This window comes from Rosa rugosa, chromosome 1, assembly GCF_958449725.1.
Source record: "Rosa rugosa chromosome 1, drRosRugo1.1, whole genome shotgun sequence".
NCBI classification, from domain to species: domain Eukaryota; kingdom Viridiplantae; phylum Streptophyta; class Magnoliopsida; order Rosales; family Rosaceae; genus Rosa; species Rosa rugosa.
In genome coordinates this window covers 47,005,566-47,019,955 of record NC_084820.1, presented here as the reverse complement: position 1 = coordinate 47,019,955, position 14,390 = coordinate 47,005,566, and the positions used below count along the sequence as shown (strand labels likewise).

At 45.1% G+C, this 14,390-nt stretch overlaps 1 protein-coding gene across 1 annotated transcript; it reads left to right on the top strand.

The window, feature by feature from the left end:
* The first annotated feature begins 9,408 nt into the window (after window positions 1-9,408).
* On the top strand, window positions 9,409-13,564 carry LOC133725145 (boron transporter 4-like). The gene is made up of 13 exons (XM_062152278.1): window positions 9,409-9,715; window positions 9,826-9,908; window positions 10,068-10,260; window positions 10,363-10,501; window positions 10,595-10,760; window positions 10,852-11,021; window positions 11,170-11,343; window positions 11,440-11,535; window positions 11,629-11,745; window positions 11,949-12,271; window positions 12,661-12,940; window positions 13,079-13,204; window positions 13,330-13,564. The coding sequence occupies exons 1-13, from the start codon at window positions 9,612-9,614 to the stop codon at window positions 13,360-13,362; spliced, it is 2,004 nt and encodes a 667-aa protein (XP_062008262.1). The 5' UTR covers window positions 9,409-9,611; the 3' UTR covers window positions 13,363-13,564.
* The last annotated feature ends 826 nt before the right edge of the window (window positions 13,565-14,390 follow it).

The following is a 14,390-nucleotide window of genomic DNA, read 5'->3' as shown; positions in this document are numbered from 1 at the left end:
ATTTAAGTTGCTTAGTTGGCAATGTTTGGCGCAAAAACCAGTTGGCTCGCAAACTGTCTCTTTTGAGCGTGTGTGCAGGCGTGCCAGCACCGTGGGGTGCAGTCGTCGGGGTAGTCCCTTGACCTGACTTCTTCTTCAAGCGTTTGTGGACGAGGAGAGCACCAACCTCGCCACAAGGTTCTTCTCTAGCCTTACGGATAAGGACTTTCTGCCTTACGGATAAGGACTTTGGATGTGATCTCTTCGCGTCACCGAATCGATACTTAGTATTGCAGACTAAGCAGAGCAATCACTGGGAAGTTTGGAGAAAGCACGGGTTGCGCTAAAGCGTGACTTTAGCTTCGCTGGGTTGCAAGGGCGTTACCCTTGCTTCGCTGGTAGTAACAGTGGCGGTTGCGCTCGCAGTCGGCTCCTGGGGAGACTGGGACTGGAAGTACGGTCGCCGGGTTGGTCTGGTGATGCTGACAGTCGGCTCTTGGAGAGACTGGGACTGGCGCACGGTCACCGGGTTTCAACGAGGTTGAAGGTTTGCTCCGGGGAGGCTTTGTAATCGCTAGGATTGATTGATTTGAGAGAGGTCTTCGTTTGTCCTTGAAACCTGGTATATATACCTAGGGTTTCGACTGTTCCTTGTTATAGAAGGGATATTGATTGAAGTTTCCTATTCAGTCCTCGCTACCCGACTCCAATAAGGTTTCGTTTTCCTCATGGATCACGGAATGGGTGAAGCTGTAACCCAAACCCGAGTAGGCTTTTTTTTGGACCGCAGGTATCGGCCCGCTATGCTAAATCCACTAAAGGATCTTACCAAAATTACTTTTGGGCTCAAACATTGCCCCCAGGCCCCGATATCAGGCCCATATGTGTAATTGATTGAAGGGGACTAAAACGACACGTCTGATGATCGAAACGATGCAATTAATGAAGGTTGCGTCTATTCGCTTGGCAAAACATCTTTTCGTCGCATCGTTTCCCTCACAAAATCTTTTATTTAAATACCGCAGCCACTCTAGGCCTGTCACATCAGAAACCCTTCCAGTCTCTTAAACCCAGAAAAACTCTCGCTCCATACCCACTTTGCAGAAACCCAGAAATGGCCCCGCCAAAGAAAGTAATCATCGATCAGGAAGAAGAACTCACTGATGGCATTGCTCGCACCTGGGGAGTCAAAATTGGTGCCCGCTGTCGCGCTCATACCTCCGTCCAGAGACCTTTGCTTCTTAGGCTTTCAAATCATAACGCCGGACTGGGTCCGACACCGCGAGACTCCATTCCCGACGATGCCATCGTCCTCTACAGCCTGCCCATTCGTCGACCTACTCAAATCCTCCGGAGGACCACTGCAAATTTCAGGAGTTGGGGTGCGCATAATCATCGAGCAAAAATAGGGCATTGGCCATCCAAAATCAGCCCATAGGAGCTCTCCTGGTATCGTGAAGTAAGAGCACGAGATTTGGCTCGCTGGGACAGGGCAGGTATTACCCACACCATCGATTTATGCTTTCGCCTTCTTCGCGGTGGAAATCGCTCACCACTCGCTGCCTTTCTTTGCTTTTGGCATACTGCCACCAACACCTTTGATTTTCGATTTGGCCAAATGAGTATAACATTGTTGGATATCCTCACCATTACTGGATTGCTCATCGATGGCGAGCCCTACCTGCATGGCCAATTCGATTCTGATACCTTTGCATCAACCATGGCCCAAACTGGCCGGAGCGCTCATAGCAGCTCCTATCCGTGGTGGGTGACCCACTATCGCAAGGAGCGCAATGCGACTGGTGGTATTGCTTTCCTGGAGTACTGGCTCTACAAGTTCATTTTTTGTACCTCTGCTTGCAAGCCCACTGGCGCTTGGACTCTTCTAGCAACGACCCTCTACAACGGCCGCCGCGTGGGGTTAGGACAACCAGTGCTGGGTGCCCTCTACCGCACTTTATACCAAGCCACAATGCATCCTTTTGAGACTAGCATTTCTGGCCCTTTTTGGATTCTTGATTTCTGGATTCAAACCTACTTCTCATTCTTCCGCCGCGACGACATTTCTCTGCTACCACCAACTAATGCCCTTCTTGGTCAATGGTTTTGTCGCGAGGCGAGGTACATATCTCCACCATATTCTGAGTGCTTCTCATACTTGTACCTCCTGCATGAAATGCCCTATTGCGATTTAATACTTAATAGGAGATTCCCCGCTCCTCTTGAAAATGGGTTCCTTCCTGGGGCACCTGGTTATAGCGATCGCGCGCGCTTGGCTTTTCGCCGCGCGATCTCTTGTTCAGATATCAGGCTCGCTGTTGACGAACTCACCTATGAGCTTTATGCTCCCAATCACTTTGCTCGCCAGTTTGGTCTCGTCCAATTGGTGCCATTTCCCCTCTATGATGCCTGGAACTACAACACTTCTTGGCGCCGTATTGGCCCCTTAACTGGACCTCCGCCCGAACAAAGCATGCTTGCACTGGTCGATCTCCCTGACTGGGCGGCTAATATCGTTCCCATAGATGGGACCGCTGAAGAATATGATCAATGGTGGAAGGAAGTCTCTGTTAACAGCTGGAGGCAAAGAGATGACGAACTCTTCGCGGCCATCTTCGAAGAACTGAGATATCCTTACGATGCTGATACTGAAGAACTTGCTCGCTTCCATGAAAATGAGGAAAGACCTCCATCGGCTGAACCGGCTCCGCGACCCGCGCGAGCCCCACGCTTGGTTCAGTCTGGAATTGTAATTCGCGAGCATCCTCCAGAGGTAAATTTTTAGCATATTCGTTGTTTCCTTGATCATCTTCACCTTCAAACTCTTAACCCAAAGTTCATAGCAGGGGCGCACACCGCCTTCCAGCAATCGCGCCGCAGGTGTTCCTTTGGTCACTGGCCCAGCCGCTAAGCAGAAAGCAAAGCTGAACAAGCCTGAGATAGAGGACTGTTCCTCTGATGATGATGATCCCCAAACTGTAAGGATTCTTTTCTTAGCACGTATCATTTGATAGCCCTCTCGAATTCTAATTTGACTTTGTTTGATAGATTGCCGCTGCTTTAGCACGCAAACGTAGTCGCGCCGAATTCCGGACCGATCCTTGGGCAACAGATGAACCAATCGCTGATCGAATGGTAATATCCCTGTTTAAAGTGATCGCCAATTTGTTTTGCCATGTATGATAACATTTCTCTGCATCAGGTTCGTCGTAAGTTTTCGAGGCAAGTTGGGGAAGGCTCCTCTGCTGCCGGCGAGGATGAATCTGGCACGCCAGCCCGAGAAAACAATGGTGACTCTCCCTCTGCCATCAATGCTGCAAGCAACATGCAGTTGGTGATAGTTCCGGCGCAAGTTATAGATGACAGCTCGCCTGAGCTTGAGGAAAGGCTGCCGCTTCTCCGCATTCCCCGCGAGCAACCAATTCTCTTTCTAGAGTCAGGAGTACCTGCCTCGGGTCCAACTTCCGGTGAGATTGTCCCAATACCAACAGCAGATTCCCGCGAGCTACCGGCTGAAGAGGTACTTCTTTTTAACCAGAAACTTTATCTTTACCTTTAACTTGGTTATTCTGAAGACATTTCTTTCCAGAGTCCAAATGCAGAAGCGGTAGTCAGAGAAAAAACGGATGAAGCTCCTCCTGAACCTGCTCCCAATGTGGTTGGTGAAGAACCTGCTCCCAATGCCTCCCAAGTTATTGAAGTCGAAAAGATAGGAGTACTGCCTGAGCCGGCGACGGAAGCAGTACCTGTTGCGGAGCCCCTTGAAGCCCCTGTCGCTGAGCAACCTACTCCGTCTACTTTAGAACGGCTAGCTCGCGTGCTTGAAGTGACCCCACATGAGGTCGTAGACGACGCCAGAGAAGGTCTTCGTCGCCTTTTGGGCCCTGATATTTTAATCCCTGGTGCGCCCGCTAAAGTTTTGAAATATCTGAGAGCACTTCTCCGCGAGGGCGCTGTCTCTGAAGATCAATTTCGCAAGGTTGACCAGCTGTTGCAGCAACTCCCGCAAGGGCTCAATGAGAGGGCGGTCGCGAGCGCTCAAGCCAGGCAGACCGAAGCACACTACCAAACCCTTATTCATCAAACAGACAATGCGCGCGATTTCTTGGGTGACCAGGCTGACCTCATCAGGGATCTGACGATCGAGAGGAACCATTTAAGGTCCCAAATTCAGGCCCTCCAGGCCCGGTTGACTGATGTCACTGTTAGGCTCGCCCATGCAGAGCCCCAATTAGAACAACCCCTTGCTGCCTTCGAGGTGCTGTCTCAAGAACTGACTCAAGCTCGAGTAGCTGCCCAACAAGCCGCACAAGCCGCCGCGGATGCTAGTTTTCGCCTGGACGAGCTCTTTCTTCGCTTGACCCATGCAGGCCGAAGACTTTTGGGCCTCTGATATTTTAATATCAGGCCCGTATTTGTACGAACAATATAAATTATTAATAATCTAAATATTTAGCCCACATTGCTTGGCCCAAATATATGCTCAATTTACTTCTCAAACAATTTAGCAATTAACTTGCTTTTATTGCTTTTGAAACTGTTTTGAAAAGATAATCTCGAAACAAAGCGGTTACCTTCTTGGAAACTGTCCCGCTTCCCACGCGCTTTCAATTATCTTCATTTCCGAGATCTTTGCATTCAATTCCAACGATACTCTTATTGATGGCGTTGAACATATTCCAACTGCCCATCGTGCAGTTAAGACCACTGAGACTGGCCCTATAAATACCTGTGCTCCGAGAAGAGAAACTCGATCAAATATGGCTTCGCCAGTAATCGTTTCACAAATCCTACTTCTCTTCCTTTTGTTTCTGAAATCTTCTCCTCACGATCTCAGCCTCAACCTCAAATCCTTAGGTTTTATGGCTTAATCTCAATGCCTGGGTAGGTCTTATGGCCTAATCTCAGGTCCATCCGCATGTCTTCGGTCTCTGGAAATCCGGATGGGATTCCCCGGTTTCCATAAGGCTGAAGAACACGCGGCGCTCCTAACGCGGCAGAACCAGATTCTGAGGGATCCCTCTCCCCAGATTTTCTCGCGTGGAGCAGGCGGAAGAAGGGAGGAAGGCCACTCGAGGCCGGCGGTTCTTCTTTCGCAGCCTACCTCCGGGAACAAACTGTCAGACTTCTGTCATTCCCCTGGAGGTAGATGTGGTTGTGAATCGCACTCTCCTGCAGACCATCTCCATCCCGGAGGATAATCCGCTAGACGGGTTGGGATGGATTATTTCCTTCCCTCTATCTCCGGTACAAATGAGAGCAGCTGCGACTCAGACCAGATAAGGCATGTGGGTGAAGAGAGGAAGAGTGTTCATGATCACACCTCAGCCGCCCCCTTTGTCACCATAAGATCACAAGATCCAAGATCCAAAAATTTTCAGCAGACCTGCAACTCTTATGATTATTAAGCCACTTTTGGCCTTGTAAACCGTAAATGTAATTATCTCGATTTGTAATGCTTCTGGCCGCAAAGCCACTTTATGAATGAAAGTTTCTGAGTATTCTGGTAAAAACTGTTATAAAATAAGGCCTCATGTATAGGCAATATATATATATAAACTGTTAAACGAGGCCTCATGCTTAGGCCATTACATGTAATTCTTAACACATGTTGTCAAGGAACTTGAAACAACTTGAAATAAATGTATAGAGTGTTGCCCCCCTAGTATTCGTAGGCGAAGCAAATCCATAAAACAAAGGCCACAGGAAAGGCCTGAATATGCATGAAGGGATGATGGGAGCCGAGGAAGACTATGGTTGCCCCCCAGTCTGGGAAGAAGGAGGATCTGGAGGATCCTCATATTCCCAAACACTAGGGTAATATTTCTTCAGGAAGCGCCCGTTGATGGGATTGCGATGGATGTCGCCGTCCAAATCTTTGAGGTGAAAAGCCCCGCGCTCCAGAATGCGGTGAACAACAAAGGGTCCTTCCCATCGTGGAGTCCATTTACCGCGACCAGTCAATTTCTCGCCAAAGGGCAGGACTGCTTTCCAAACAAGGTCCCCTTCCTTGTAACTGCGGCCACACGTCCTCTTATCATAGGCGCGGGCGATACGCTGTTTTTCCATTACTAAAGTGTCCAAAGCCGCTAAGCGCTGCCCGCTCAAGTCCTCATGCTCCTGCCACATTGCTTTTCGCTAGGCTCCAAGTAACTCAATAAGCCTCTGCTTTTCGCTAGGCTCCAAGTAAGCGCTGATAGCCACTTCCATAGGCTCATCTGCTGTTCCAAGATTAACCTTCTCGGTAGGGTCTCTGACCTTAGGAGGTGTATCATCCAGCGCTGCCGGAGCTAGTTGAATTTCGACCTCGTCGTCGTGTTCCTGATCAGAGAGTTCTTCATTGACGGTTTCTAAGGTCGCGATTCGATCGTAGGCCTCTCTTTCCACTAAGTATGATGATAGTCGTTCATACAACGAGTGGAGGGCCTCTATCCCTTCTTCTGGAAGGTCGTAATCCATTAATCGTTCAAGGGTTTGGGTACAGCGTGGCCGGGCCTTTCCAGGCCTTCTTTTGCGAGCGTGAGCCCCCACTGTGCCAAATCAGAGGCCGTCACTCCTGTGGGACGGCCCTTGTTATCGATGCCACTCACCTGTAATGGAGTGATAGGCTCCAAGTAATACCTGGCATCTACATAATTCGCGGACACTGGGAATGGACGAGGGTCCGCCTTGATCACCTCAGCCTTATCTGTTTCCCTGTTCCACATAACGAGTTCCTGATGGAGGGTGGATGGAACACAATAGCTCCGGTGGATCCAATCCCTGCCCAGAATAGCGCTATAGGCTGCATAACAATCTGTCACAAAGAAAGCATAAACTCCCTCTGCAGGGCCAACCTTGATGCGCAAGAAAAGTAACCCTAAAGTCTTTGTGACAGTCCCCGCGAAGTTCTTGAGTGTAAGGGAAGTGGACTGGATCTTCTCTTTCTTGATCCCGAGCAAGTGCATGGTCTTGGTAGTGATGACGTTCACCGCGGCTCCGATGTCAACCATGATCTGGCTAACTTTGGTACCGCCAACTTCTGCTATGATGTACAAAGGTCGCATGTGTTGGACCATAGCAGGTGTTGGCCTGGTAAAGCTCATGAAGAATTCGCTGCTGTTAGCATCTTCTGTTTCAAGAAAGACAGCCTCTTCTACAGGTGCCGTGACCGCTGACGTAATCTGCAGGGGCTGTCCACTACTTTCCTCAGCTTCCACACAATCCTGCGCGGCGACGGGCAGTGCATACCTCGCGGGCAGGACGTAAACCATGTTGCAGGACGTATCAGTCATAACTGTTTCAGCCATACCCTCTTCTAGGTCCAACTTGGGTTCGCTGACAAGGGTGTCAGTGTTGAACTGCTTAGCCAGCCGGTCCACCAACGATTCTTCAGTGAGACCTTTTACCTCACATTGCTCATGTTCCTGCATTCCGGTAACCTGCTTAGGAGAATTTGACTTTGGCTCCCTAGCTACATGCACCTCAGAAGGGATGATTAATACACTCTGGACCTGTTTAGGTTTCCACTGTAAAGTATCGGTAATCCTGTCCTTGCCCCCCAATCTCTCAAAAACTGAGGATTTGGCTTCTGGGTCTTCACGAAACAGTTTGCGTCTGACAGGTGGCCGTCTAGTTGGCGAGCTCACCTTTCGAGCTGGCGGAGGTCTCCTTTCGTCGGTGATCCTGCAAAAAACACTAGGCTTTGATGCCCCTGTTACTGAGCTCGCTTGCTTCTGGAAGCTGCGGGGAGTTATTAATGGTTTAGCAGCTAGCGCCTCCATCTCTTTCTGATATTGTTCAGGTGATTTGACCAACTGCGAAGGTTTGATCAGGCCCTGGTCCAGGGCCTCTAGTGCGCGCTTGGCTTCTCCAAACCTGCGCTGCAGTTTCCTCTTTCTGGAAGGACTTATCTCCACTGCCTTCCCCTTCTCCCTTGTGTACCACTTGCCTTCCTTGATGGTAGCGGTTGAAGCAGGTGGAATATAAGGCTTAGTCAGAATGTCTTTATGCTTGATCGTAGCCTGCTCCTCGTGTTCTCTATCCCCCGCGGCCGCTCTCAGCTTCTTAAAAAGATTGGAATCCTTTGGAGATGGCAGTGGTTCCACTTTCTCCTTTTCTCTTGGGCTAGCAGGTTAATAGTTTCGCGACGGCGAAGCCCACTTGATGGGTGGGAGCGAACCAAAACGAAATGTCTGCTCCACTTCCTCATGTGACACTTGGATACCACATTCTTCCTTGCACCGCGAGCATAGGACCACGGATGAAGCTCGGCCTGCTGGTTCAGCCTTTCTCTTTGTAGGGATCTTATCATCATCAGCTTGGACTCCTTTCCCCTTTGCACTCAAATCCAAGGTTGGTTTCCTGTGGTGATGCTTGGCCCAGTTCACATCGACCATGTTGATCCCAGTGTCAGGAAAAGGGTTCAGGTCAACGAGCGTTGCCGCTGTTACTGGAGCTTCCACCTGCAAACTGCCATTATTAAGCCATACCTGAATCTGGTCTTTGAGCTTCACACAGTCAGCTGTATTATGATTCCACAGGTTGTGAAATTTGCAGTATTTCTTCCCTTTCAGCTGATCTGGTCGCGGAAAAGGTCCGAAGTCGGTCTTCACCATCTTCGCAGCGATCATTTCATCTAGAATCTCATGCGCTTTATTGGCATCATATGTATATGTCGCGAATTCAGGTTTAGTGAAGGCCATCGATTTGAGCTTGACAGGTTCCTTGGAGATTTTCAATTGTTTCAAGGCTGGATTCTTCCTCCCAGTCAGCTCATAAGCAGCAATGTCATTATCCTCTTCTTCATCTTCTTCCGGCAACAGCTCTTCTTCATGATGATGGTAATAAGGGCCATAGGTAGCTGGCTGGTAATGCATGGCTGCAACTGTGCGATGCTTTCCTGGCACGTATGTCCCTTTGGACGCATTCTTTCTCGCATCAGTTTCTCTAAGAAGATGTTCAAAGCTGCCTACTTCTGTGATAAGCTCTCCCATTGACTGGATCATGCTGCCATGTTGCTTCTTTCGCTGGCGAGGTTCCAATCCCTTGATCGCCAACTTGATCAATTCTTTCTCAGGCAGGACCACGTTTAGTTTGGCCTTCTGAATCTGGAAGCGTTGAAGGTATGCGACGGCGGACTCAGTAGGTTGCTGGGCCATCTGAGTGAGAGAAGCCAAATCCAATTTGGCCTTCTGAATCTGTTGTTCATGTTCTCTCTTTGTTTGGTCTTTGCGGGAGAACTTTGTGACTTTGTCAATGCAGAGAAAAGTCTATTCCACTGATTGCGTTGTAGCTGCAGGCCAAAGAAAACTTTGTTTGAATTCTTAAAAGGCACTGCCAATGAAAACAAGAGAAAAATGAGACTTTTCTTTCATGGCGGCCTTCTTTTATATATGTTACTACTTACTTGACCAAGATTTTGGGTTTTGCCGACTGAGTTGTTGACATTCTTGTAGGCACTACCACTGAAATCAAGAGAAAAATGGTCCTTTGATTTCATGCCGGCCTTCTTTTATATATCTTCTTACTAGACCCACATTTTGGGTTTTGCCAGCTGGGTTTGTGATTTTCATGACAAAAGCTTAGTATACTAAGCAAATGGTCTCTGTCTCTCACTTAAATTTTTCTGAAAGTGGGATTTTTTATCAGAAATGGAGAGCTTCAAAGCCCCATTCAGGGGTATCGCAAACGATATTCGAGGAAGAGCAGCATGCTACAAGAAAGATTGGATTGGAGGCATTCGTTCAGGAATCGGGTAATTTTCTTCGTCTTTTACTGTGTTCAGTTGGAATGGAGGCCTTGGAATTACTTTACCCTCTTTTTTGTTTTTGGAATTTAAAGTTATCTACCTGTTCATTCTGCTAGGATATTGGCCCCAACTACCTACATCTTCTTTGCTTCAGCTCTTCCTGTTATAGCATTTGGGGAGCAACTGAGTAGAGATACAGGTTTGTCAATTTTACATCACATCCTGAGCATATAGCTGCATATTGTAAGTTATAAGGCGTAGAAATCACTAAAATTGGGGAATAATGCTTCGGTTGCTCTCGTCATCCATTGACCAACAGACATTAATTGTGCTTGAACTCATTGGACTTCTTGTGTAGATGGAAGCTTGAGCACGGTTGAAACATTGGCTTCTACAGCTATCTGTGGCATAATACACTCCATTCTGGGTGGGCAACCTCTATTGATTTTGGGAGTTGCAGAACCGACTATTATAATGTACACGTACTTGTATGACTTTGCAAAAGGAAAGGAAGGTCTGGGACGCGAACTATTTCTAGCTTGGGTTGGATGGTAATGGTAGTAAACCTTTGTAGTTTGAGAACATTACGAATTCAGGTTCTCAGAGGCAAATGCAAGGCATGAATTTTCACTCTATTGACTTCAACCGTACAGGGTTTGCGTCTGGACATCCCTTTTGCTCATTCTTCTGGCAATATTCAATGTTTGTGACATCATCAATAAGTTTACGAGGATTGCAGGGGAACTTTTTGGCATGTTGATAAATGTTCTGTTCATTCAGGAGGCTATCAAGGTCAGTCTCACATAGAAAGTAAGATCATTAATATTTTTACCTGATATATGTGATGGAAAGTAAAGTAACACAAGGTTGACGTTTCAATGGAAGGGAATAGTCAGTGAGTTCAAACTACAGAAAGGTGAAGATCCAAATGGGGGGACTTATCAACGTGAGTCAATGTACACAAATGGACTGCTGGGGGTCATATTTACTGTTGGTGTCCTCTATACTTCATTGAAGACCAGAAAAGCAAGATCATGGTGGTATGCAACAGGTTTGTCACGAACATTTGAGAAACTTGGTTCTTATTATTAGGATAGCTTCTAATCTGGAATATGAAACTATTTGTTATATTTGTTGTCCAGGGTGGTTCAGAAGTTTCATTGCAGATTACGGGGTTCCTCTAATGGTAGTGTTGTGGACTGTTATATCATTCAGTGTACCACACAATATTGTTCCCTCACAAGTTCCTAGAAGGCTATATAGCCCTCTAGCATGGGATTCTGAATCTTTACACCATTGGTCTGTAATCAAGGTAACCTTATATTTTGTCATTGGTTGTTTGAGCTTTCAAAATGAGACTTCACACAGTACTTCAAAATAATGTTCTATGAAAGAAGGCTTATGCATGTGTTTTGGGAAATGGCTGCAATTTGAAGTAAAAATTTTCATTTTTGTTGTAGGATATGGGGAAGGTTTCTCCTGGATACATCTTTGCCGCTTTCATTCCTGCTCTGATGGTAGCGGGTCTCTACTTTTTTGACCATAGTGTTGCTGCACAAATGGCACAACAAAAGGAGTTCAATCTAAAGAAACCTTCTGCATACCATTATGATATTTTGCTGCTGGGATTTTTGGTATGTACCACAACAACATTTAAGATGAAGGTTCAGTTATGTCAGATTTGAGCAACGATAATTAAAACTTATGCTCTCTCGTGAAAATTGTCCCAGACACTGCTTTGTGGATTGATTGGGCTTCCTCCTTGCAATGGTGTCCTGCCACAGGCACCCATGCACACTAAGAGCCTTGCAGTTCTTAAGAGGCAGGTCAGTGTAGGATATTTAAATGAAAATGATCAATTTCTTGATATTCAATCAGCTAAATGAGATCCTTAATTAATCTAATTTATATACATGCAGTTGATTCGAAAGAAAATGGTAAAGAGTGCTAAAGAAAGCATAAAACAGAAAGCTAGCAATTCTGAAATCTATGGAAATATGCAAGCTGTGTTCATAGAGATGGACAACTCGACTGCAGTAAATCTCTCGATCATAACATCTTTTGCTTGAAATTTTATTAGCATCACCTTACCCCAAATGACATCTATCTATAATATGCATGAATATACAATATTTCATGCCTCTAGTTCTCCGAAAACTTGAGAAAACGTACCTTTAGTATAACAAAATAAAATCTCCATGAAAGTAGGTCACTAAGTCCTTAATGGTTTTGATTGCAGGATACTTCAGTAGTTACAGAGCTTGAAGACTTGAAGGAAGCAGTTATGAAAAGTGAACATGAAGGGGAGAATGCAAAAGATGCATTTGATCCTGAGAGGCACATTGATGCTTTCCTGCCTGTCCGGGTTAACGAGCAAAGAGTAAGCAATCTGTTGCAGTCACTTCTTGTAGCAGCATCAGTTTTTGCTATGCCAGCCATCAAGAAGATACCAACATCAGTTTTGTGGGGATACTTTGCTTACATGGCCATTGACAGTCTCCCGGGGAATCAATTCTGGGAAAGGTTGCTATTTCTCTTCATTGCGCCTAGCCGACGTTACAAGTAAGTAAATATTCTTCCAATAAGCAGCATGATGCGTTAGCATTTTTGTTTCAGAATTTAGTCTCAATCTTGTCGATATGCATCCTGCAACCATGAAAAGTTTAAAGAAGCGAGTTCATTTTCTTTTTCCAGAGTGTAGTTTCCAAAATGAGAATCGAGTCACTGAATTCAATGAAATATAAGAAGAAGAAAAAAGTCAGCTGATTGAATACACTCATGAGTTCCACACTAGGCCCAGGTTTTAAGAATTTTAGCACACTGAGTGTTTCAGGATTTCAAAAAGTCCCTTTATAAGAGCTACTATTATATCCGCCGTGTCAGTTAAACACTTTTGAATTTTAGTTACTAAACGTACATATTACTAATTCATATGTGAACCATGTTGGCAGGGTCTTGGAAGGGGTTCATGCTTCCTTTATGGAGTCAGTGCCATTCAAATACATTGCCATATTTACACTCTTTCAGCTTGTATACTTCCTGTTCTGCTTTGGTGTGACATGGATCCCCATAGCCGGCATTTTATTCCCCTTGCCGTTCTTCCTTCTCGTAATGATAAGACAGCACTTCCTCCCCAAATTCTTTCAACCATATCACTTGCAGGAGCTGGATTCAGCTGAATGGGAGGAAGTCACTGGCCCCCCGAGACGGTCTCTCAGCGTCTCTACAAGGGTATGCAATATCATTTGTCTCCATTTTAGCCTTTGAGTACTTTCTTATGGACACAAGTCTCATCATCACCATGATCTTCCTTTCCTCAACTTTGTCCTATTAATTCAATCCTAACAAATGTATTGTGCTCTTTATTAGGAATTGGAAACTGCAATCGAAGAAGGTGAAGTGGAGATGTGTGATGCTGAGATATTAGATGAGTTAACAACCAGCAGAGGGGAGCTGAAAATCAGAGCTAGCTTCAGTGAAGACAAACGTGGTCAGGTAAAATATCAGAAGATACTTGAGGAGTACCTAAGCCTAATGGATTAAAGCAATTTTAGTTTATGGTTATTGTTTTAGACAAGGTAGTATGGTTGACAGATATTGCCTTATGTGTGTTTTTGCAGATTCACCCTCAAAATTTTGGCCAAACAGAGTGAAAGAAGAGCTGAATTCAACAATATAGGTGACAGAAATATAGATGGGGTATAGACATGAAATTTTTAGTTTAGTAGTGCGAATCTATACAAGAGTAGGCAGAGATAATACTGCAAGTTAGAATTGGTAGTAAATCACTAAATCTTGAGATTTTGGATGTCATTATCTCAACAAATTCAATACATGCTTGGAGATTGATAGTAAGTTTTTCACATATATGTAGAATTAGTTAGTTCAAACACCTTACCAGCTAGCACTTGTAATTAATAAAGTTCAATTTTGAAATACAATATTTTGTTTACCAGTATTAAAAAAATTTAGGCAAAAAAATAGGGTGCAAACACAAACACACGATCGATTAACAAAAGCTAGAAACTTGGAAATGACATGTTTACTGACATGAAAAGGGCATGAGAATTAGGGAAGTGATTCCAAGTTTCCAACGATCCAGATGGATGGGGTTTGCAATACCCGAATTCTCTGAATACATGTACAAGGGTATTAGGTAATTTTATCGTAATGCATTTTATCTACCAAAATTATACTTACTATTATTTTTTAGAAAATCTTTTATTTTGTTGTAGTTTATTTTATTTTTCATTTTTTATTTACTACAAAAAAAATCAAATGGCACGCACATAATATCAAGAGTAAATACCAAATTAGCCATAACCTTAGCAAAACAAAATCAATTCTCTTGCTCCAAGTTTTTTTTTTTTTTTTTAGAAAAAAAAAAGCGTAGTTAATGCAAATTGGGATGTTTACATCAGCTATAAATACATCGGATAGTCATTGTGGCCCATCCTCAATCCAAACTTGAAATGCAGGATATATAATTAAGCACATTCTTAGCTAAACAATGCGCTGCCTGATTACATTTCTTAGAAATATAAATACAAATAACTGATTGGAAGAAGTGGAAAAGTGTCGTCACTTCTTCTACTAAAAGGCCTTCAATTGACCAATCTAGGATGTCACCATTTAGTTCATTGATCACTACGTGTGCATCCATTTCTAGAATGATATGCTC

Coding starts and splice junctions, on each gene's coding strand:
- LOC133725145 (XM_062152278.1), top strand. CDS start 9,612: ATGGAGAGCTTCAAAGCCCCATTCAGGGGTATCGCAAACGATATTCGA. Junction 10,761..10,851: donor ATCATGGTGGTATGCAACAG/GTTTGTCACGAA, acceptor TTTGTTGTCCAG/GGTGGTTCAGAAGTTTCATT. Junction 12,272..12,660: donor GCGCCTAGCCGACGTTACAA/GTAAGTAAATAT, acceptor CCATGTTGGCAG/GGTCTTGGAAGGGGTTCATG.